Genomic DNA, 22780 nt, shown 5'->3' on the forward strand with positions numbered 1-22780 from the left:
CCTCACAAAACTGCTCAGAGACCCTCACAAGACAGCCGGGGGCCTGCAGAATCAGGGTCCGGGAAGTTTCAGAGCCGAGGCCCTTCAGAGATGATTTTCATTTTTACTGAGCGGGCATCCTTCATAGGGAATGAAAGAACAATTCCCAGATCCCAGGAAATCCCCAGGCCATGGCTGCTGGGAAGATGATAATTCACTTTCATTGCACTCATTTTGGATCCTTTCAGTTCAGCTGAGCAAACATCTGTTGAGCACTGTCTTGTTGCCAGGACTGAATAGATGTGACCCCTGCCCTCAAGGAGTTTCTGATCCAGCGGTAGATGGGGGATGATCACTCACAACAGCGAACTCAGGTCCACAAACCCTTGAGGCTGGATGCTAGAGCTTTTCAGATACTGGGCAGGTCACATGGTGCTCATACCATACATTAAGTAGCATTTCTGGTGGGGTTTGGGGCTGAACCCCATACTCAAAATTAAATGCACACTTGCATGCAACTATTCACATATTATGACAAGCGTCACATCTCTCTATTTAGATCAGATTTTGACACCAAATGAGTTTGATGAAAACCATCTGGTTTCAGAGCCTTTTGGATTTTGGAATTGGGAATAAGGGATTGTGACCTTCTATAAGAATTTCATTTCAAGAGAAATTTCCCCCTATTGAGACCCAGCATAATGAGCTAGCTTGGGGCAGAAGCTGGCCAGGAATTCAGAAAACAGGGACGCTGACCTGTTCAGCATGGAGCTGGCTCAGAGCCACAGTGTGATGTGACTGTCAGGAGGGAATGGCACCTTCTTGCCTATGGGCAAGAACCAAGCTGGGCACTGGAGGACCAGTAGGAGTTTTCCAGGCAAAAGGGTCTGGACCCTGGTAGTCTAAGGGTGCTAATAAACTCCTCAGATAAGTGTTTTTAAATGAATAAAATTAAATAGATAGGATGACCAGGGAAACTGATTATATGGGAATGCAGTTAAAATATTTTAATAGTGATACATCAGTGTATGTATTTCTTTATTAATGTATTCAATAGCCAAACCTAGCATAGGATGTAACTACTAGTGTAATTTTGAAGTAATTAGGAATATGAGTGACATTTCAAGACGTCTGCAGCACTGTAATGTGATATGACACACTCATGATGTCTGTCAGTGACGGAGTCGCAGTTACTGTTAGGATACCGTGCTTTATTGCCTATATTCCAAATTGACAGGAATGCTAAATTTTAGTTAGGGGTTTAGAGAAAATAATGCCATTTTTCTTTCCCCGGTTGTTCACAGACCACTGACTTCCACTCACAGACCTCAGGCAGCAGGCTAAGACATCCCTGGTCTAGTCAGAGAGAACAGCCCTGGAATGGGCTCAGGTAATAGGAAGATACGGAGTGTGTTCCAGGTGAGCTGGCGTGAAGAGGGAGGAGAGGTGATGGGGAGGAAGGGCTGGGAGGTTGTGTCTTGAGGAGATCAGGCCCATCTGGATTTTATCTGCTCATCGGAAGAAATTTTTTTCATAATGAAATTTTATTTTCTGTAATGATACGTTATAAAGGAAATACATGCTTGTTTATGGAAAGTAGAGAAAAGGGGGGGGGAGAGCATCATTTAGTGTTCCACCAGTCAAGGCAATCTCTATTAAGATCCGAGTTAATCACTAGTAACCAGGGGTGGTTGTGTGGCGCAGTGGTTAGGGAACTGATGCTGGATCCAGGGGTTGGGGGTTTGAATCCTGACTCTGCCTTTTTTTTCACTTCTTTGTTCTGCTTTTCTCATCTGTAAAATGAAGTGACTGTAAGATTATCTAGCACATCAGGCTGTTTCCAGAATTAAATACGTCAATTCATATAAAGTGCTTAGAATGGGTCGTAATTAGCACTCAATAAACACGGGCTTTTACAACCTCTTCTTCCAGTCACTCCTCAGAGCAGAACTATTTTCTGTATTTGCTTAGTTGTAGCCTTCATATCGATACACATATAATTTTATATCTTGCTTCTTTCTCTTAATATTATTACATAAATATTTTTAATACTATTATAAACTGTTCATAAGCATTTTAAATGCCTAAGTAATATTCCATTTGGGTATATGACCCACACTTTAGATAACTATTCCCTTACGATTGGACATTTAGTTTATTTCCAGTTTTCCACGGAAAGTGTTGAGGGGGCTTTGTTGAGGTTCAGCGGCTCCTTATTGAGCACATAACTCTGAGTTCAGCCCTGTGCTAGGTATGGAGGACACAGAGGTAAATTAGACAAACTTTCTGCAGGAGCAACAGACCTATGTTTAGGATTATAATTAGCCCCAATTTGGAGAACCGATTGGAAGTGAAGGATCGTGGTGACAGAGAAAGCCCTTAGAGGCAGATAGTAAAAGGGGCTGACCTAGAACTGTGACGGTGAGAGCGGAAAGGAGGGGACAGCAGGAGGTGAGCAGGTCAAATGGTCAGAGCCTGGCCCCTGATTGGTATAGCGAGTGAGTAGATTCAGCGAGGGAAGGCAAGGAAGAGTCAAGGGTGACCGCTGTTTGAGATTCAGGAGCGAAGGAGGGTGCAGTGCAGGAGTTAAGAGCTTGGGCTTTGGCACCAGTTGGATCTCCAAGTTCAAGCCCAGCTCTACCTGTGTGACCTTGAACAAGTTACTTAAATTTTCTGAGCATCAGTTTCCCCATCTGTAAAGTGGGGATGATAATGCATCTTCTTCCTGAAGTATGCAGATCAAATCAGACTGTTTATGAAAAGCATGTAACAGAAACAGTGTACTGGGAGTAAGGAGAGTCGTACAGCTTGTCGGTACCACTCCAGGTCCTTTGTATTAGCTCACTTTGATTCTCACAACATCCCTGTAAGAGAGGTGCTGTTAATATCCCCGTCCTGTAGACGAGGAAGCAGGCCCAGAGGGTTTTGGTAAAGTGCTCCAGGTCCCACAGCTCCTAAGTGACCTAGACAAGACTCACACCCAGACAGTCTTGTATCAGAGTTCCTGCTCTTCAAGACTGTGCTTTGTGTCTCTCTGCCGCAGGCATGCCGAGTGCATGACACCAGAGGGAAGTCCCCATGGCAACACCCAGCAGGGGGTAGGGACCTGATTCTGTAACTCAGGACATCGATCAGAGTGTAGGATCGCCTGGGCAGAGATGAGAGTAGAAGCCACAAGCAAGAATGAGATGACCCAGAGAGAGTGAGGCATGGACAGAATCTGAATTTTGTGGGTAGGCGAAGGAAGAGGGGTTGGCGAAGGAAGTGAGAAAGACCAGTCAGAGAAGCAGCTGAGAACTGGGATTGGATGGTGTTATGAAATTCAAAAGAACAGTGCAATCAGCAGCATCACATGTCCCAGAGAGAGAGAGAGGATGAGGTGAGAACTCCTAAGAGGTCATTGGTGACCCTAGGGAGGTGGATGCAGTAGAACAAGATGGGCTGGGGACCTCGACTATACGGGGTTGAGAAGAGGTGGGAGAAGTGGCTGCAAGGAGCAGGGCAGTCACTGGATGGGGTCACCAGACTTGAATTCCCACACTGGCTCTGGCCGTAACATCCCCAGGATGCGGTTTTTTTATTTGTAAAATTAGAAACTAAGATCCATCCTTGAGGTTGTTGTAGGAATTTGATGGCCAGTGAACTTGGAGCCCCCAGCAGGCGGGAAGAGTTAAGTTGGCAGGGATCACGTGAGGTAATTTCCTTGGAATTAGCCTGAACTTTGAAGAGCGTTCCTCAGGTAAAGCCTGTTCACAGCTACTCTGTCACTGGGGACGGTTCTGATATTTAGAGTTGAGGGGTCCCCCTCAGGCGCCCGCTGCCAGCAGCCTCAGGGGCCGGTGAGATTTGGGATGTTGTGGGATCCATGCCTGAGCAGCAGGCTGGGAGAAGACCTCACAGATCTGTTGTCCGTGTGATGAGTTCAAATGCCGGCATATGACCCCTGGTGCTCTACCCTGCCCCCTGTGCCCGTCACAGCCCTCAGCTGGCTGTGTGGGCCAGTGCTTAGGGCTCTCGGAGAAAGCGCGTCCAGGTTGTGGGCATGGCTTTGCTGCTGACGCAGTGAGGATCCTCGGACTAACCCTTTTACCTCCGTTGACTGAGCTGACTGGATGGGAGTCGGAGGAAAACGTGTCAGCTCTGAGTTTTGCGGGGAAGGATGTCTCACAGGGCGACCAGGAAGCACGGGGCGTATCCGAGGGACGGCTCTCTGCTTCTGTATCGCTGTGCGTGTCCTGAGAATTGTCTCATTTTCTCTCTCCGTCTGTTTCCCCTTTTCCCCCAATGCTTCCTTTCTCAGCCTGTAGCATTTTAAAATCTTAGTCTCTCCTCCTCTTCCAACCTCATGTCCCATCCATCCACTCATTCATTCAACAATGATCAGCTGGGCATCTAGAAAACATTGTGCCGGACACCCAGGAAAAGCAAAGCGGGGATTTAGACGGATACCCGGCTCAGCTCTGGCCCTTAAGGTTTTGAAATCTAGTGAGAGGAGAAACGCATCTAAACAACCAGAATAGACACACTTACAAGTGTCTTAGAGCTGACGGACAAACCACGGGCCTCGGAGCCCGGGGGAGTTTAAATTCCACTTGAAGGAGCCAGGGAAGGTGTAAGAAGTTGGCGTTTGAGGTGCTCCTTGACAGGTGAGGGAGTGTCTAGGGTAGAGGAGGGAGGAGCGCCAAGGTGAGGCTCAAGGGCACAGAGCACGCTGGTTGTCAGCAGGGCACGTGACACGCTCGGGGAAGCGGGGGTGCCAGGCTCCCGGCGAGGTGACTGCAGGTGGCATCGGAAGGTGAGGCCCCTCTTGGCCTCTCATCCTCCCTCTTTCTCCTCCTCTCTCTCCTGCTCCCTTTGACTTGAACTGAATCCTTTCTCCTCTCTGCCTGCATCATCCTCCCTTCCTTTGGTCTCTCTGCTTGTCTGCCTTTCTCCCTCCCCAGACTCTTTCTCGGGTGGCCGTTCTGTGAGCTGGGCCCTCGGCCCCCGCAGCAGCCATGCCTGGCTCGCAGCCCCGATCCTGCAGGCCAGGCCGGAGGGCGGGATGGGCCGGAACCGCCGTGCGCCTCCGTCCTTGGGTGGCAGCCCAGACAATTTATACACCCTGTTGGCTGAGGCCGTATGTTGTCATAACCTGGGTCATTTCCTCATTTAATACCATCCATAAACTCCAATAAAACTGTCCCGGAGCCCCGTAGTCCAGGGGAGGAGAGGCACTGGGTTTGGAAGGGTAGGAGAGGGGACCCGGGCGGGAGTGGGTGGAAGGTGAGGGGGACTGGAGGACTCCAGGCCGAAGACCACGTCGCACCTGATGAGTGCCTTGTTTCCTTTCTTGCTCCACACGCTCTGTCCCCGCCACCGGCTGCAGTGTGTCAGATCCTTCCCAAGGGGGTGGTCGCTGTCCTGGGACCATCCTCCAGCCCGGCCTCCAGTTCCATCATCAGCAACATTTGCGGGGAGAAGGAGGTGAGTGCTGCACCAGGGTGGGGACCATCTGTGGGCTGGCAGCCCGGGCCCCCGGGCCCAAAGATAGCGTGGATTCTTAAGAGCTGGAAGAGTGAATCAGGGCCTGCCTGATGTCACTCCAAATTTAAAAAGTGGTCCTTTGGTGGCAGTTAGTTTTTTCCAGGTTGCTTAGGTGAAGGGGACTCAGAGGGAAAGTTTCACAACAAGATTTTCAAGCCATGCTCTTCTGAGTCTTAGGGTCCTGGGTGGGGCAGGGGATGCTGGTGGCGGGGTTAGAGGGAGACGCTGGGGAGGGTGGTGGTCCAGGCAAGGCCAAGAGGGCAGGAGTCCAAGCTCCATGTGAACAGCTCCAGGGCATCTGTTTGGATCCTGGGATTCTGGGGAAGAATGCCTTTGGAGCAAGGCTTTGCTACATTTTTAGCGCTGAAATCAAGTTTGAAAACCTCTGTTTTATAAGTTCTCTTTAAAGAGAGATTTTATTTTGCTTTCTTCTTCATTCCCCAATTCCAGTGTTTACTTCTCCAAGGTGTTGGGTCCATTCCCTCTAGTTCTCATTCCCTGGGAGATAAAGACGGTCAGGGATGAGTTTCTGAGCAGCAGCCTGATCCCTCCCTAGTCCATCAGTTCTCTCTCTCCTTTCCCCTCAGAAAGAACAAACTTGAAACTTCAGAGATTCTGTTGTTGGAATCTTTCCTAGTTCTTCTTGGAAGCAATCAGTCCTTCTCCTTCAGATCTACCCCTGAGAGACTGTGGCAAAGTGACCCCGTAGTCTCTTTCTGCTCCCAGGAGCCTTCTAGGCAGTTCTTTCAGAAGAGATAGATGGAGCCTGGTGGTCAGGAGCTGGGGACGGGGCAGGGCGGAAGGACAGAAGAAGGAAGGGTCAGACTTGCACCTGTTCGAGGGGCCTGGATGCTCAGCCTTCCAGAAGCTTTAGAGAGCTGCCCCCACAGAGGCAGTGGAGCAGCAGGCGGGCCTCTGCCTCCCCCAGGCCCTCTGAAAGCCACTCCCTTGATGCCTCCACGTCTCACGGGATCAGAGGACTTGGCGAGTCCCTGAGGCATGGATAGGAACATTGCTCTCCTGGGTTTTACGAGCCCACTCTAAGAGTTGCTCTCGGCATGTTAGAGCGCTGTGTGATCCTAGCCCCAGTCCCTGGGTGGGCCTTACTCACCACTGCCCTGCAGGCCACGCCCCTGAGCTCCTTGCCCTGGGCAACGTGGGTCCACGTGGACAACTCCCCACTCCTCCCAGATGTCCTGAAAGGTGACTCCTGATCCAGCCCAGGCCAAAGAAGGAGACTGTCCCACTGCAGGCCCTTCCAGCATCTCAAAGCCTCGGCCCCGGCAAGTTAGACCTGATGTTTAATTTAAATCTTTCTTGCCAGGCTCCAAGTCACAGCTCAAATCTATGGCAGGTTGTTATTTCAGCGATTGCTGTGATCTTCACCGGGTGAGGCTGCCAAGACTTCAGCTCCCCATTTCCTCTTTTCTGCTCTCTCCCCTCCTCCCTGCAACCTCCCCATCACACTTTCCTCACGGTCCCCTGCATTTATCCCCCCGACTCCCACTCCAAAATGGCCTCCTCTGAATGGGGGTTCAGTGGCTGTTTTATCTCCACAAACACATCCCTTAGCCCTGTTTGGCATTTCAGGCTGGAGGCAGAGACCCTGACTTGCATCCGTCTTCCCATCCCGCTGCCCCGGAGCCTGTTCCGTGGACCAGCCAGGCAGGTCATGCCGCCCAGGGAACGGCTGGACGGTTAGTCCGCCTTTGATTGTGTTCCTTCCAGAGCAGCCTTTCCTCTCCATTCGGATGATGCATTTCTTTTAATATTTTATGAGGCGGAACTGCCTCACACTGATTCCCCTCAGTTTCAGGGAAAAGAAATGGAGTTCTCACCGAGGAGTTTGTTCCTATAAATGCTGCTAACATCTCTGCAGCCCCTGTGGCTGGCCGCTTTCTGCCTCGCTGCCTCCCTCCATTGCGCTCACCTCTCCTTCCCCCCTACACCTCCACAATGACCTGCTGGGATGCGTTTGTAATTGCGAATCAATTGTGGATTGATCTTGGTCCTAGAGAGAGAATCAGCAGGAAGGTCTGGCCATCCCTGCCCGGGCCCATCACAGCAGCTGGCTGCATCCCCAGCAGCCTCCAAGATGGGAGTGTGTGTGTTGTGCTGGAGGCTTTCCACCAGATCCCCCTCCTAGGAAGCCCCTCGGCCCTCACCCCTGCACATGCATCCCCCAGAGCTTCTTCGCAGCTCCTAGATTTGGGGAGAAAGGGGAAGGGAAGGAGAAAAGGCATTGCCTGAACATTGAATCCGTGTTAGAAACTGAACTAGTGCATCCTTCACACACAGGGTCTCACTTTATCCTCCTAGAGCTCCAGGAAGCACCTGTTGTTATTTCTATGTTAATGAAGCTTAGACAGGTTGAACAGTTTGCCCCAAACCATACACCAGAACCTAGATGCAAACCCAAGTCTATGGACTTGAAAACAAATTTTCCTGAGTCTTCACTTTCCTAAGTCTTTTCCTTGCTTCATCTCTGGGATCTGTGGATTCAAGCGTATCTGTAAGTGTTCCTTCTACTGGGGGTGAGTTAGCTGCTGATGGAACCTGGTAGGCTGGATGGCCACACAGGAGGGGCACTGGTCAGAGATGCTCAAATGTGTAAGCCCGCCAGCCTGGCCACCCTGCCCCTGCCCAGCCTTGGCCTCCATCTTGCCCCTCTGTGACCCTTTTTTCCTTCCAAGGCGCATTTGTTATTCATTCTAGACAGATTGTAGGGGATGCAAAATATAAGTGGGAAGAAAGACCTCTTATGACACACTGCAGGTCAGCCTCACTCTTTAGAGTCTTCTGTCGTTACTCACCAGGCTCTCTCCCCAGTTCTGTGCTTTTCAGTCTCTGCTGGAAACTATTGGCTGCCCTCTCTCTATGGTGCAAGGGCTAATTCTAGTTGAATTCTGGATTTTTCTCGCTGTTTTTTGCTAAATCTTTATCCTCCCCTCACCCTAGTCTCAGAGGAGTTCTGGGCTCTGGCTGACTTATTCTATAAGCTTAAAAAGTAGCAGAATCCTACAGAGACCATGTCAACATCATCCCAGACTCTGGGCCAGGCAGGCAAAGGAAACTTCTGCAATCATGTCTGAATGACCCATTCTAGGAGCCAGTCAGCATCATCACCAGGAAGTTCTTCTTGCTGTCTAACCTCAATCTTATTCACTTTAACATCAGTTCAGACCCATACTTACGGTAATCTGGCCCTCACACTGGGCACCCTAAGTGAGGATGAGGGTTGAGGTGTTAGCCCCATCTCTGAGAGAGGCATGAGCCACCTTTAGCTTTTCTGGCTCTGGGACCAGGGTGACAGAGTAAAATCAAGGTAGATGGCAGCTTATTATGTTTTAACTTTCCTGTTACCTACCCAATAGCCAAAGTCGCCAATAAAGCAGCCCATCACAGCCTGTTAATATCTCTTTCCGGGAGAAGAGAGGCAGAAGGCAGGGACAGTGCCTCCTGGAAATGTCAGTAATAGACTCAGACGGAAGCTGACACTGTTCTAATGAAGCCAAAGCAGGTATTATTTACCTGGCTCTCTAGATGGTTTCCCAGCCAGAGGTGCTTCCTCCTCCCATCCCAGGCTTTTATCCAGAAATTTCGTTGGGAGCTGGTTTATGTATCTGTTGGCTAGACTAGCTGAGGGAGCCCCCTGCCTTAGTCCCCAGGGCAGTCTTTTTCTCTTTCTGCCATCTCTGCTCTGATTCATTAACTACAAATAAAATAAAATAAGGATTATGCCTTCAAGAGCTGTTTGTCTCGCTGCCCTGCAGTGGACAGTTCCTCTGAGAATAAAGACCTATTGTTTTGCCTTCTCAGGGTCACAGACCCCAGCTCTGAGATCCACAGCACATGTATACAGGGTTTCCCGTCCTGCGTCCGCCTGTCTCAAGCGTTGTCAGGGATGCCATCTCATCTTCCTCCAGCGGAGCAGGTGCCCTGAGTCCTGTAGGTTCCAGCACCTACCAGTGTGCAGCAAAGGTCTTTCACACGAGAATCCACCCTCTGCCGCCTGGTCTCACTCTCTGCTCTTTTCTTTCTTTCTCACTCCTTCTGGACCTTCCCTGCTGTCCTTTTCTGCTCTTCCTCCCAGGTCCCCCATTTCAAAGTGGCCCCAGAGGAGTTTATCAAGTTCCAGTTCCAGAGATTCACAACCCTGAACCTCCACCCCAGCAACACCGACATCAGCGTGGCGGTAGCTGGGATCCTCAACTTCTTCAACTGCACCACTGCCTGCCTCATCTGTGCCAAAGCAGAATGTAAGTTTCCCCAGGCTGGCTCCGCCCCAGACAGTCAGGTCCTGTTGATTTCAGCCTGACTGATTTGCCCCTGGCTGGAGATACGCCAGGAAGGGGAGGGCACCCTCCCATCCTGGAGATGACAGTTAGACGGTTCGGGCATTCCATGTGTCCTTGGCTGTTTGTCCATGTGTGGATGTGAGAGAGAGAGAGAGAGAGAGAGAGAGCGGTCCAGGAACATCCTTTGCCAGAACTCCCTGGGCATGGGCAGAACACAGAGGAGCTCAGTTACAAGGGAGACTGGCCAACTGCCAAGCCTTTTTGCATCTGCAAACGCAATTCCCACATTTTCAGCCTCATTGTTAAGGAGCTACAAAACAGAGAGAGAGAGGGAAAATATAAAATTGGATGCATTTGTATTTCATGGGTTGAAGAGCTTCTTCCCTTGGAGAGCGTGTTCTGCTGATGGAACAAAGGTCCAAGGTCAATTCCTGATAAAGCATTTTTCTGCAAATGCAGGTTTTAGAAATGCATTTTCTCTGACTGTCAGACAATTTGTGACATAAATTTAGTGTTTGTGAGATTTAGCTAATTTAAGCCTGCACAGTCCAGCAAATCTATGCATCTGTGTGCTGCCGGTGACAGCTGTGCATCCACATGCGTCACACAGGTGCTGGCCACTGGCTACCACTGGGGCTCGGAGCCCAAGCCCCAAGCATCTGTGTCCTGTGTGGCTCACCTGTGCAGGTCTTCCCGTGCGGGTCTGGGTGGGCTGCACTGGCAGACGTGCGCCATCTCCATCAGGCTCCTTTCTACGGCTTCTCAGAACTGCTCTGCGTGGTAAATCCACCTTCCATCCTCAAATCCCTGCAGCATCTGAAAACAAGAGCCGCCTCCCTGCCAAGGGCCAGAACTATCTTCTTTAACAGGGTCTTTGTGTTTATTCATTTATTATTGAACACAGACTGATTGTTTGTTCTGTGCTATACCCAAGAAACAAAAGTAACTGAGTCCCAACTCTGTGTGTTTTTTATGTATCGTATTTAATTATTACAACCACCCAGTGGGTTTGGAGGCATTGGAATCCCCCACTTTAAAGTTAAATAAAATTCTAAGTCCAGTTCCTCAGTCTCACTAGCCACACTTCAGATGCTCCGTAGCCACCTGTGGATGGTGCAGACAGAGAACATTTCCATCTTCACAGAAATTCTATTGGACAGCATGCCTTTAGATGATAAGGGTTTTGTGGGAAAAGCATTTTGTGGCCAAAAAGGAGAGAGAAATGTTTGGATAACACTTCATTCTATTTCTCCCTCATGGAGATTCGCAGCACACATTAGCATGGACACTCTGAGTTGTCCTGTGGCCGAAACAACTATTTACCTCATCATCTTCCAAGTAAGTTTGGTCATATGCCCCAAAAGGATGCTGATCTAAAAGCCCACAGGATGCTGGCATTTGATGGAACACACTTGGGGTATGCTGCATACCACCTGACCCTCCTTGTGTGGCATCCTTGCACCACTGAAGGGTGTAACAGGGTTTCAAGGATTCTGCCCCGGAAATTTCTGCCACAAGCCCACTCAAGCAGGACTGAACTGACATACCCCATGTACCCAGCAGGAATGTTGAGACAGAAGATAGGCTATAAATATGCCCAAGCAAAGACTGTCCTGCAGTCCTTGTCTGCGTTGGGTAGAATGTCTCACTGATAGGAAGTTCTTTCCTGTGTCTAGCCACAGTCTCTCTTGCTTTTAAGCTGAGCCCTGTTTCCTCTGCTTCAGCTCTTACTGGGCTTTGGGAAGGAAGTTGCTGCCATATGCTGAGCACTATGCTAGATACTGCTACCTCCTAGCCCAGGGCTCTTTCCATTGGAATTGACATTCTCTGACATTCAAATGGTTCCTTGCAGATTGCAAAGTACTTTCCCTTATGTTTTCCCCCTTTACCTCCCTCTTCTCCAGTCATTCTAGAGCTGAGCAAAGGGTCTTGGAGCTGCAAAGGGAATAGGCTTAAGGTCACGTGGCTGGTACAGGACAAAAGCAAGACTCTTAACTCAGGTCCTTTGACCAGGAGGGGAGCCAGGCGTTCCTCGTCCACAGTCCCTCGACCCTCCTGGGCTGTACCAGAAGCCTCAGAGCAGCAGCTCAGGGCAGTCTCTGCCTGGCAGGCACAGTGTCCTTTGCAGGGCAGAACTCTCTCTGGAGCAGTGTGTCCCCCTGCTCCCTTGAGCTGGTGCAGGATGGCCGAGCGCAGTCCTGGAGAGGGTAAGTCTGCCTAAGTGCTGGAGAGGCCAGCCAAGAGCCAGGCAGGACTCCTCAACCACCCGGCGCCCCTCTGCTTGGAGAGCTCATCTGTTGAGGCTCCTGAGTGACTCTGGCCCCACCCACCAGGGGGAAGGAAGGTGGGGCAGAGCAGGAGAAGTTCAAGGGCAGAGGATTAAAAATCTAATCAAAGAATGAAGAAATGAGGGACTGAAGGGAAATGCAGCTCAGAGCCCGGGAGGAGACATTCTTGCATCTTCCTTATTCATGCAGGGCCGAGAAACGCTGCAAGTTGAATTGGGAACAGGAATCTAATTCTATTTTCCAGCCGTCAAAATTAGACATAACAGAGATCATTCCATGGGGGATTGTACCATTTACTCTCCGTCTTTCCCAAAGCAGATTTTTAATAAGCAGGTTTTGGACCAAGTAGAGTTGTATTGTGAATTATATTATTTTTCTTTAATGTAAAAAAAAATCGGGACATCTGCTCGTACCTAGTTCTAATGAGGCTGGGGGAGGAGGTGTGGCAAGGAGCCCAGGCGTGGCTGTCCTGATCATCCCCACAGAGCCTGGGGGAGTTTGCCGCTTGGGGGCTTGCAAGGAATGTTGGGGTTCCCCACTGTGGCCTCTGAGGCCCCTTTGGAGCTCCCCGAGCCCTGCCATAGAGTTACCTTTTGAGACCCTTAGGCTGGACACAGAGCCCTTGACTTGGTGGTCACAGTGTAATATGCTGTGTGTCTCCCTGGAATCGTCATCCGTAGCTCAAATCATCTTTTTTTCCATGCTTTGGTGCTTCTAAGTATTTCAATGTCCTTTTCGTGGCTACAGGCCCTGTTCCCCCTACACTTTCTGCCACTTGTGTACTATCTGTGTGATCTTGGCAAAGTGACGTAAGCACTCGCTAGCCTCTGTTGTCTCCTCTATGAAATGGGGATGGTGACTCCTCTCTCCCAGATGGTTGAGGGGATTAAATAGAACGACTTACACAAAGAGTGTAACAGTGTCCACACCTGGGGAACGGGTGGCACACAAGACTTTTCCTCTCCCCCCCCTGCCTCGGATCCCTTCCGAGCAAGGCCAGGTGAGGACCTGCAGCACAGTGACCGGAGTGCGGCTCTGTCTTTATAACATCCCGGTATTTGCTGAACTCGGTCCAGGTTGTTGAAGAGGAGCAAGACTTCGGTCTCCTGGGGAGGGAGTGCCGCTGAAGAGAAAAACAGGCTGATTCAGTAGAAAGAGAACCATCTTTGCAGTCAAACCAAGCTGCTCCATGAGCTGTGTGATGCTAAGCAGGTCCCTTTACCTCTCTGAGCTTTAGTTCCCTCCCGTGTAAAGTGGGGATGATAATGCCTCTCAGGGGAATTGAGTGGAAGGTATCTGGGCCCAGAACACAATGCACATTTAATTACTATTACTGTATCCCGTAACCCTGGTGATGGCAGCAGGGCGTGGAGGACTGGGGCATCGGGAATGACACCCAGGGTCCCGTGTGCATAACGGAACAGTCGCTGGCCTTTTTGTGCTGTCCCCAGGGGGCTCTGCGGGAGGCCTTTTGCTTAGAGTGATGCAAATTAACCATTTCTGGAGCACTTACTACGTTACAAACACTCTGCTGAGGGTTTGAAATGATCTCATTTAAACCTCCTATAACCATGTAAGGTGGGTTCTATAGACATTCTCATATGCATGAAGAAAAGAGAGATTACGTCCATTTTCAAGGTCGCATGGTTCTTGTCACCTCCTCTTCCTGCTTCTCCCAGCACTGTGGAAGAGACACAAATAAGTGAGGGTCCGTTTTTCCTATTTTATGAGAGGATTGACTTCTTCCCAGGCCAACTCAAGTGGTGAATCAGAAGCCAGAACTTGGAATCAGAAAACCTGGGTTTGGACCTTGGCCTGTCCCAGGATCTCTTGTTCTGTGATCCGTCACTGGGTCCTTCCTGCCTCAGTGGTTGGTCTCTACCTGGGAATAATGACAATACCCGCTTCCCTGGCACTTGTGGGGTTTAATCAACAGTATGTGAAGGAGCTCAGGAAACACTGAAGGCAATTCTCAAGGCAGGGATGTCTGCTGGGCCCCAGTAATAAATAAATGGATAAACACCCCGAAGTGGAGAGGCCGAGGGGAGCACAGAGGTCTTTCCATGCCCACCCCTGCTGTCAGAGAAGTGGACTGGCTTAACGGCCACGCAAGGCAGCAGACGGTCCAGAGGAGACCTCAGCCTGCTTCCCCAGCCCCTCTGCATCTCCTCCTCTGACCCCCGTGGTCTGGCCCTTTCTACCTTTTCTTGGGGCCAAGCCCGGGTGTGGGATGGAGCAACACGGAGAAGCAGGTGATACGCTTAAATCGTTCAAGCCCTTGAACTTGTTCTGTGCCCCTGACCCTCTGGCAACACCTCGGACCCCATCCCTCTCTCTCAGTCAGAATCTGCTCCCTGGAAACGGTGTGAAAACCACACACCAGAGGGCTGTGCACCTGGCAAGGGGAGGGAAGTGGAGACGTCCCAGGTTTCGGGCATCATGCACAGTGGTGAACTCACATCGTCTCGCTGAGTCCCCACCACCATCCCCTGAGGTCACTGTGACATCAGCTGCCTCCCACAGTTTTTAAAGTGCCGCCTCTGCTGGGACTATTCGCGTTTTCCGGAACCAAAGCCTGCAGCCCAGGGAATCGGCCAGTGGAGAGGGGGGGATGCTGTTGAAATGGGTGTTTATTCTTCTTTTTTGATACAAGGCTCCTCTGTGTCCCCTGCAGACCCATCCCTTAGGTGCCAGTGTCCTTGTCCTGGAGCCCTGTCCACCCCAGCTGGGCCTCTCTTGGCCTGTCCCTTCTCCCACCGTTCCTGGTCCCCTGCCTCCCAGTCCCAGAAGCCAGCCTCCCTCCTTCTTCCCAGAACAGCCAGCCTGCTGGATTTCGCATCGATCCATCCCACTGCATCCTGAGTGAGACTTGGTTCCCCAGGTCCCTCGCAGCCTTGGACTTGGCAGGCAGACCCGCTGCTGGGCCAAGGGTTCCACAGGAGAGGAGGGTCGGGGTGGAGGTGGAGGAGGAAGCCGGGAAGAGAGCAGCTTTTAACCCCTCTGCTGGCAGCTGCCTTTGGTAAATCCCTTAGTTCCATTAAGCGGATAGAGGCGAGGAGAATGACAATTGGAAATGCCAAACGACACTGAAAAACTCCAGATACTCTTAATGTAACGAAACCACCCCTTCCTCTTCAGCAGATGCCTTCCACTGTCTAGAATAAAAAAAGAATCTTCCTCTGATTCATAGAATTAAAGAAACTCTGGGCAGGAAGGACGTCAACATTCTTGGAGTTTAATTCCCTCTGCAGCTGTTCTCAAGAGAGAGTTCAGTCTTGCCTTGAATACCTCCAGCAATGGGGAGCTCACTCTCTCGATGACACCACTGCCTCTTTAGACAGCGAACAGAGCTTCTTCCTTATGTTGAGTTACGTGTGTCCCCCCGCAACTTCCATCCGCTCATCTGTTCCTGGGGTTAGTCCTTGATGCTGCCAAGAGCAAGTTCGTCTTGCAACAGCCCTTCCCTTCTTCCTCAGGACAGGTACCCCCTTCCTTCATTTGCTCCTGCAGTGACACGGTGTCTGTTCTCACCTGGCACTGCTGCTCCCCTGGCCTGTTGGCATGCAGAGTCTCTCTCTTCCCCCCCAAATCTCTAGTTCAGTCCACCAGCAAGCACTGCCCCCGCTGCCTCACACCGGGGACGTGCTGGGAAGTTTGCGCCAGGATCCCTACCCAACACTGAAATAATTAGAGTGTATTTTATATATCGTAATATGTATGCATATATGCGTGTGTGTATGCTATCAAATGTTTCCTATGGTTTATAACCAAGGGCTATACTCTGTAGATTGGATAATAAATCCTGTATGAGTTGAGAGAAGAGAGAAGCGGGTGGGGGCCGGAGAGCCGGGCGAAGGCTTTTGGGAGGAGGTGAGGCGGTGAAGGACGGTTAGGATGTGAATGGCGGGGGAGGGGGCGGATGGAAACCAGATTTGTGAGGCACGTCCCGGGTGACAGACCCACTTCTGCTTACTTGACATCCTCTTACTCCCCCTGTAAGGTAGTTATTTTCCTTATTCCACAGATAAGGACACGGAGGCGCAAAGGGGCGGAGGGGTTTTCCCGCACTAGCGGCCCCAGCGGCCCCCATGCAGGAGCTGGGATTCACGTCCGACCTCATGTTCTCTTTGCTGCTTCGGGCGCGGTGCAGGCGGGGGAAATGAGCGATGAGTAGGGGTCCCGGCCCTGCCCTTCTCCCCTCTCCTCCCCTGGGCCCGCCTGCCTCTCAGCAGTGGGATGAGATGGGGGGTGATGCTCGGCTGCCTGGTTTCAAGGGCAGGGGGGTAGGGCACATGGGCATTGATTGGCACAGGGTCCCCAGTTTACCTGACACCTGGGGGCTCTTTTCTCTGGGAGCTCGGTGCACCTGCCAGCTTTAAAGGGATGAAGGGTCCCTGGGCTGCCTTTGCCAGCCTTCTCCGTGCTGTGGGTAATCACACTGCCACTCCCCAGGCTTCTGATTCCTCCTACTGAACTTCATTGCCCATCTGAAGGATCCCAGGGGATTTGGCCTCTCTCCCAGCCAGGCTCCAAGATTCTCCCTGCTGCATTCCAGGCCCCATGGGATTTACCTCTGCCTCCCCTCCCTCCCTCATCCCTCCAGCTGCAGGGCCCCGTCCCCTAGACCATGCCCCAGCAGAGCTCTCCATGAGCCAAGGAGATGGCCAAGACTCCAGTCCTGTGGCCTCCCCGACCTCCTGGTTATAGTGACCTTTGGGTCAGGGGCTCAGACCTTTGTCCAAGTGGGAGTTCGCTTTTCACATCATCTCTGTGGAAGATGTGAATATTCTCTCCATTTGACTTAGAGCACAAATGCATTTGCCCCATAGAAAACCAGATTCTTAGGCCATGAAACAAAATAGGGATTTGATTTTAACAGGTTCCTGGACCCTAAGCTCCAGGAGGGCAGGGTCTGTACGTGACCCCTCTTCTGTGTAGGTGTCTTGTCGGCCCAGTGCCTGGCACTTAGGTCAGTGATGCTGGATGAACAGACCTGACCTTCCTCTCTCTTCATTCTGCCCATGTTTCTGAAACCTCTTTGTGGATAACAGGCCCTCCAGGAGCTCCCCTATCCCTGTTGCAGCCTCTATCTCCCTGGACCACCTTCTCCAGACCCATGACAGGAGGTTAAGGGTTGGCCTGCCTTCCAGGCCCTCCGACTCCATCATGCCAGGCCGGTGGGCTCCCCCCGGCTACCTTGTCCTTGTTAACAAAGCACATCAAGTGTAGGCTTTCCCTCCTGGGTCCAGAGACGCAGGTCCCCAGGCCTCCTTGGGATCTGCGCCTGCTGCCTCTTATGTTTTGTCCTAAGCGGCAGCCTGGTCTCAGGGGAAGAGGATTGGATGGAGATGAGGAAATGGGAACTCTGGTCCCAGCTGTGTTCCTGGGCACATCCTGTTACCTCTCTACAAAACGAGGAGGTGGTCCAGTGCTCCTCAGAGCGCACCCTGCCTCTCACATCAGGAGAGTGCATAACCTGCACAGGGAGGAGTCCTCAAGGTTGTACTCCCGACATCCTTGCTTTAATATTCCTTTAACCGGTGCAGAAACCAGAGCACGGGGAGCTTTGGTTAGAAAGCAACCCTTCCCTCGCCATCCACGGTGTGTGGAGACCGTACCCACTTCTCTCCTTGGCTCCTGCTCGCCTCTGCACTGCGGGAGTATAATACTTTAAAGGACTGTTGTGAGGACTTAAGTGAGATGAGTCATGGAAAATGTTTAGCCCATTACCTGGAACACAATAAGAATTCAATAAATGTTACTCTTGCTGTTGGCTTTGGGGAGCAGACGCCTGTAGGTCCCTCTCCATTGGAATTGAGACCACCGTCTTCCCAGGAAACCCCTTCCACGCACACTCCCTTCCCCTGGCCTCCCTTGTCAGAGACAAAGCAGGATTAAGACCCTCGTGTCTCGGTGACATCCTTCTGGAGCCCCTCTGCCCACCGCAGCCCTGAGGCAGCAAGTGAGGGGGGTGGTGAGGAGGGAGGGAGTCCTTAGCTCACACTCCCAGTTTTCTGTTTTGTTCTGGGCTCACATGATTGCCTGCTGGAGAGCAGTTCAAAGCCTGTTCTCTCATCGTCATCATAATACCTAGTCTGAGTGCAGCCACTACGCCTTGAGGAGTTCAAAGGCTTTTGCTAGACCTGTTTTCCCGGCCTTGTGACCTTGCGGGAACGGCTCCCCCACCTCCACGTGGAAATGAAGGCTCTCCTGGAGCTAGATGTAGCATTTCTGAGGGCTCACCCTGTGCAAGGCTCCGGCCCCAGCACTTGATGTGCTGCCTCGTTTAATCCTCGCCCCAGCCCTGGGCTCTGGCCTCTGATATTACAAGCACGCCTCGTTTTACTGCGTTTTTTTACAGATTGAAGGTTTGTGGCCACCCCGCCTCCAGCAGGTCTACCAGCGCCATTTTTCCAACAGCATTTGCTCACTTTGTGTCTGTAGGTTACATTTTGGTAATTCTTACAATGTTCCCAACGTTTTCCTTAACACTGTATTTATTAAACGGTTGGTGATCTTTGATGTTACTATTGCAAAAAGATTACAACTTGCCGAGGGCTCAGTTGATGGTTAGCATTTTTAGCAAGAAAATGTTTTTAAATTAAAGTGTGTACATTTTTTTAGACATAATGTTATCGCACACTTAACAGACTATAGTATAGTGTAAACGACTTTTATATGCGCTGGGAAACCAAAAAAATTCATGTGACTCACTTTATTGCAGTGATCTGGAACCGAACCTCCAGTGTCTCTGTTGTGTGCCTGAATTCTGATTTCTTAGATGAAGACACTGAGGTCGAGACCCAGTCACACTAAAGGTCATTTAGGGAGCTGGTGGCCAAGTTAGAGAAAGAAATCCGGGCCTGGTGGTCTGTGAACCCAGGCTTGGGTGCTGGGCAGCCCCGGGGCTGTGAGGAGGAGCGGGGAGTTTCTTGTCTCGCTCAAGGGAGCCCCATTCTCTGTTTCACCCGGGGCCCTGAGCGTTCTTTTCGTTTGACGTGGGATCACTGGAGCCCGCAGAGGTTAAGAAACCTGCTCAGGATGGGATGTGGCTGCTTAACCAGCAGTGGGGCCAGCCCCCAGCCCTGCTTCCCCACCAGTCTCCACTCCTCTCGCTTTTGCTCCCCTGTCTCCCAAGGCAGCTCCGTGGACCCTCAGGGGCTTCGTCCTCTCTTCCCTCCAGGCCTTTTAAACCTAGAGAAGCTGCTCCGGCAATTCCTTATCTCCAAGGACACACTCTCGGTCCGGATGCTGGATGACACCAGGGACCCCACCCCACTCCTCAAGGAGATCCGGGACGACAAGACAGCCACCATCATCATCCACGCCAACGCCTCCATGTCCCACACCATCCTCCTGAAGGTGGGCGCGGGCTGGGCGGGTGCTGGTGGGGCTGAGCGGCCTTCTCCCTCCCCCTCCCTCCCACCTGGCACTCTGCTCCCTTCTTGCTGTGGGCGTCCCCCTGGGCTGAGGCTGAAGGCGCCCTAGGCTGGATCTCTGAACCTGACAAGCCTCTATGTGCTTCAGTTTCGATGGAAGGTTCCCGAAAGCTGAAAGGAGGAGGCGAGGTGATGGCCATATTGTAAAAACATTTCCCTCCAGGTGCAGTAGGACACGGGCCAGACCTAGACCTGCCACAGACCCTAGGCTTTGTGATCCATGTGGTCCTCGGAGGGGTGAGGGTGGTGGGGTGGGCCACTGGGGGCTTGGGGCAGAGGCTATCTGCCCAGCGGTGTAGAAGTGTCTCCTGTGTTGACAACCAGGGCAGTTACATCTGTGTGTGTTACTGACTATCGGCCCCGCGTATCATCCTCATACACTACAGTCAACAAAGTGTTGCCGTGTAATTTCTCAGTGTAATCCTCCCATCGACCACATGAGGTGGGTAGAACATCTCTCCTTGGCAGATGAAGAAACTGAGACACTGCGGGATGAGCAGCTTTGTCCAAGGCCCTCTAACAGCAAATCGCCGGTTTCCCCTACCCACCCCGGGGACCCAGAGGGGCAGGGTGCTGGCCCCTGAATCAGAGCGCACGTCCATGGAGACTGGACCTCTGCAAGTGAGGCTGCTCCGAGAGGCAGAAGGAGGGAAGTCAGGTGCCTGGGGATCCACGCTGGACAAGCATTTGCAAACAGCTGGGCAGCCTTGGAGTCACTGCTGGCGGTTCCTGGGCTGGTGGCTTGGCTAGGCAAACAGCCCTAGACCGAGTGGACCCTGCTCCTGGGCTCCTCCCTGGCCCCGGCGGCTCCCCAAGCCTCTCCAGGCACGCTGGCCTCCTCTAATGCCATTTTAATTGCACGTTTAAGTGCAACCTGCCATTTTTCACGATGGGAAGCAAGCATCCTGATTAACCTGTGCCGAGCCCCAAGGAGCCCAGCAGACCCTCCCATGCCTCCTCCTCTCCCTCCCTTGCTCTCTCCTAACCTCCCTTCCCTCCACTAGTTTTGTCTCAGAGTTAATAAGAGATTTGAATGAGTTCTCTGAGTACCGAGGGCCCTCCCTTCAGCCAGTTGCTATAGTAATTTTCCACAGCTCCCAACCCTAGTCTGTGTGCGTACAACCAACTCACAGACACACACTCAAACAAAGAACTTTTCGCTTTTCTTCCTTTTTTCCTCTTTTTTTTTCTCTTAACTCTGGGGCTGTGATCAATGAAGTCATCAAGGATGGAGAAGGTCCTCCAGATTTCAGGGCACAAGAGATACAGGCTGAGGAGTCCTCGGGAAGGTGGGGAGTCAGGAGTAAGGTAGATATCCCCCAGTCCCCTCGCCAAGGGCAGGTCAGAATGCGCGTTCCTCTGTGGTAGCTGATTTCTGCCTGGACAGCCCCCAGGCGGAAGCCTTTTAGGGTCAACCCTTGCCCAGGAATATTTCATGGCTCCCAGAATCAAATCTGCATTTACCCCTCCCCATCTTTTTAAATACGCCTAGTTCATTGTTGAAATTTCAAAAAGTATAGAAAAGCACATGGAAGAAAATAAAAATAAAAACCACTCACAATTCCATCAACCAGAGATAACCACTATTAAAATTTGATGTCTAGCCTTTCTGCCTTTACAGACACATTTTTTTCCTTTTCCAAAATTACTATCACACTGCACACACTCTTCTGGAATCTGATTTTTTTTTTCCACTTAATTATATGCCATTCATTTTTCTCATGTCATTACATATTTTTCTACCAATATTTTATTGGCTGTATCATTTGCTATCATATGGATGTACCGTAATTTATTTAAGCATCTCATTTTTGTTGGAGATACAGGTTGCTTTCAATCTTTGCTATAATAAATAATGCTAGGATGCACATCTTTGTACATAAATCTTTATGCACATTCATGAATATTTTCTGAGCATAAATTTCTAGGAGTGGTATTACTGAGTTAAAGGTATGCATGCTTTTAAGGATTTTGGTATGATTCACAAGGTTGCCTTTTAGAAAGGCTGTGACAATTTCCACTCCTACCAGAAGCTTAAAGGTGCCTCATGCCTTGCCAATACTGGGTATTTTAATTAAAAACCCTTTTTAATTTTTTTTTTATGTCTGTGCATTTGCAGGAAACTCCCTTGTAATGGTCATTATTAGCAAGTAATTCTTCTGCGTGGCCAGTGGCAGGCTTTCCGCTGAGGTATCAGCCTCAGGCCCTGTGACCTTGGAAGCAAATCCATCAATGACCAGTGAGGCTTCAGGAAACCCTCTTCCCTTTGTTTCCTTCTGAATTCCTAGCAGCCCCAGGCAGGCCCGCCCTGCATCAGTCCTGGACTCAGTGCGCATGCTTCCCTGGGGCTCCAGGCTCCTCTTGCTTGGGGTTTCAACCTGGCCTTGAGGGGCCTCCGGGAGGCTGTGGGAAGCAGCGTGATCAGAGGGCACGCTGATCACGTGAGCCCGGCCCGGAGCTCGGCAGCGCTCTGCCGTCTCTTGATTTCAGGATTTTCAGAATAATCCCTTACTTTATTGAGCGGCTGTTCCGGCAGCGAACTCCGTGTTTATCCAGAATTCAGGTCTTAAAAGCCAAGGATCTCTTGTCTGTTATCTTTAGGACAGCAGATTTCGCAAAATGGTTTTAACTGTCTGGCGGTGCCCTCTCCCAGCCCCCTGCCCTGGGCCCATCCCTGTCACCAGGGGGCTCCCATCGGCCCAGGCAGCGGTTGGAGCAGCGTATTACATGGACAGTGAGGCAAGGGGAAGGGATGGAGGTGGGCGTCATGCCATACCATGCTCTTGGACTTGGAGGGGCAATGTAGCTCTGCTGGAGGGAGGAGGGGCCTAACGCGGGGGCCGTGAGCTCCATCGTGACCCCGGTGTCATCTTGCCCCAGTCACTTCGTTTTCCCACTGGGACGGTGGTGATTAAAGGACCCAGGCCTGTCCTTCAAGGAGCCAGTGAGGGTTCCTATAACAATGCTCACAAAGTTATTGGAGTTCCTGGAGAGAGAAACACTATGCAAAGGGAAAATGTCAATGTCCCTGGTTTTGCTTTTCCCCCCTGCGTCTCAATAGTCAAGACAAAAACGGTTTCCTGGTGGCCCGAGGCTGCCGGCTACATGATGAAGCTAACCGACTGTCAGGAGGGAGGAGGGCCCTGGGGAGAGCTGGGCTCATTATTTCCGTGATCTCCTTGTCAGCTTCTATGCCACCTGTCACACTCCAAGCCAGGCACCCTGACGGGGAAGGTTGGTTAGGGGTATT

At 51.3% G+C, this 22780-nt stretch overlaps 1 protein-coding gene across 1 annotated transcript in view; it reads left to right on the forward strand.

The window, feature by feature from the left end:
- Nucleotides 1–22780, forward strand: part of GRIK4 (glutamate ionotropic receptor kainate type subunit 4) — a 386960-nt gene that overhangs the window by 233873 nt on the left and 130307 nt on the right. The window contains exons 4-6 of the mRNA XM_064482153.1: nucleotides 5348–5445; nucleotides 9599–9764; nucleotides 19275–19453. Of these exons, the coding sequence (XP_064338223.1) occupies nucleotides 5348–5445; nucleotides 9599–9764; nucleotides 19275–19453 (443 nt within the window). The remainder of the gene's footprint in view (nucleotides 1–5347; nucleotides 5446–9598; nucleotides 9765–19274; nucleotides 19454–22780) is intronic.

The sequence above is a fragment of the Camelus dromedarius genome, chromosome 34 (assembly GCF_036321535.1).
Source record: "Camelus dromedarius isolate mCamDro1 chromosome 34, mCamDro1.pat, whole genome shotgun sequence".
In the NCBI taxonomy this organism is placed as follows: Eukaryota; Metazoa; Chordata; class Mammalia; order Artiodactyla; family Camelidae; genus Camelus; species Camelus dromedarius.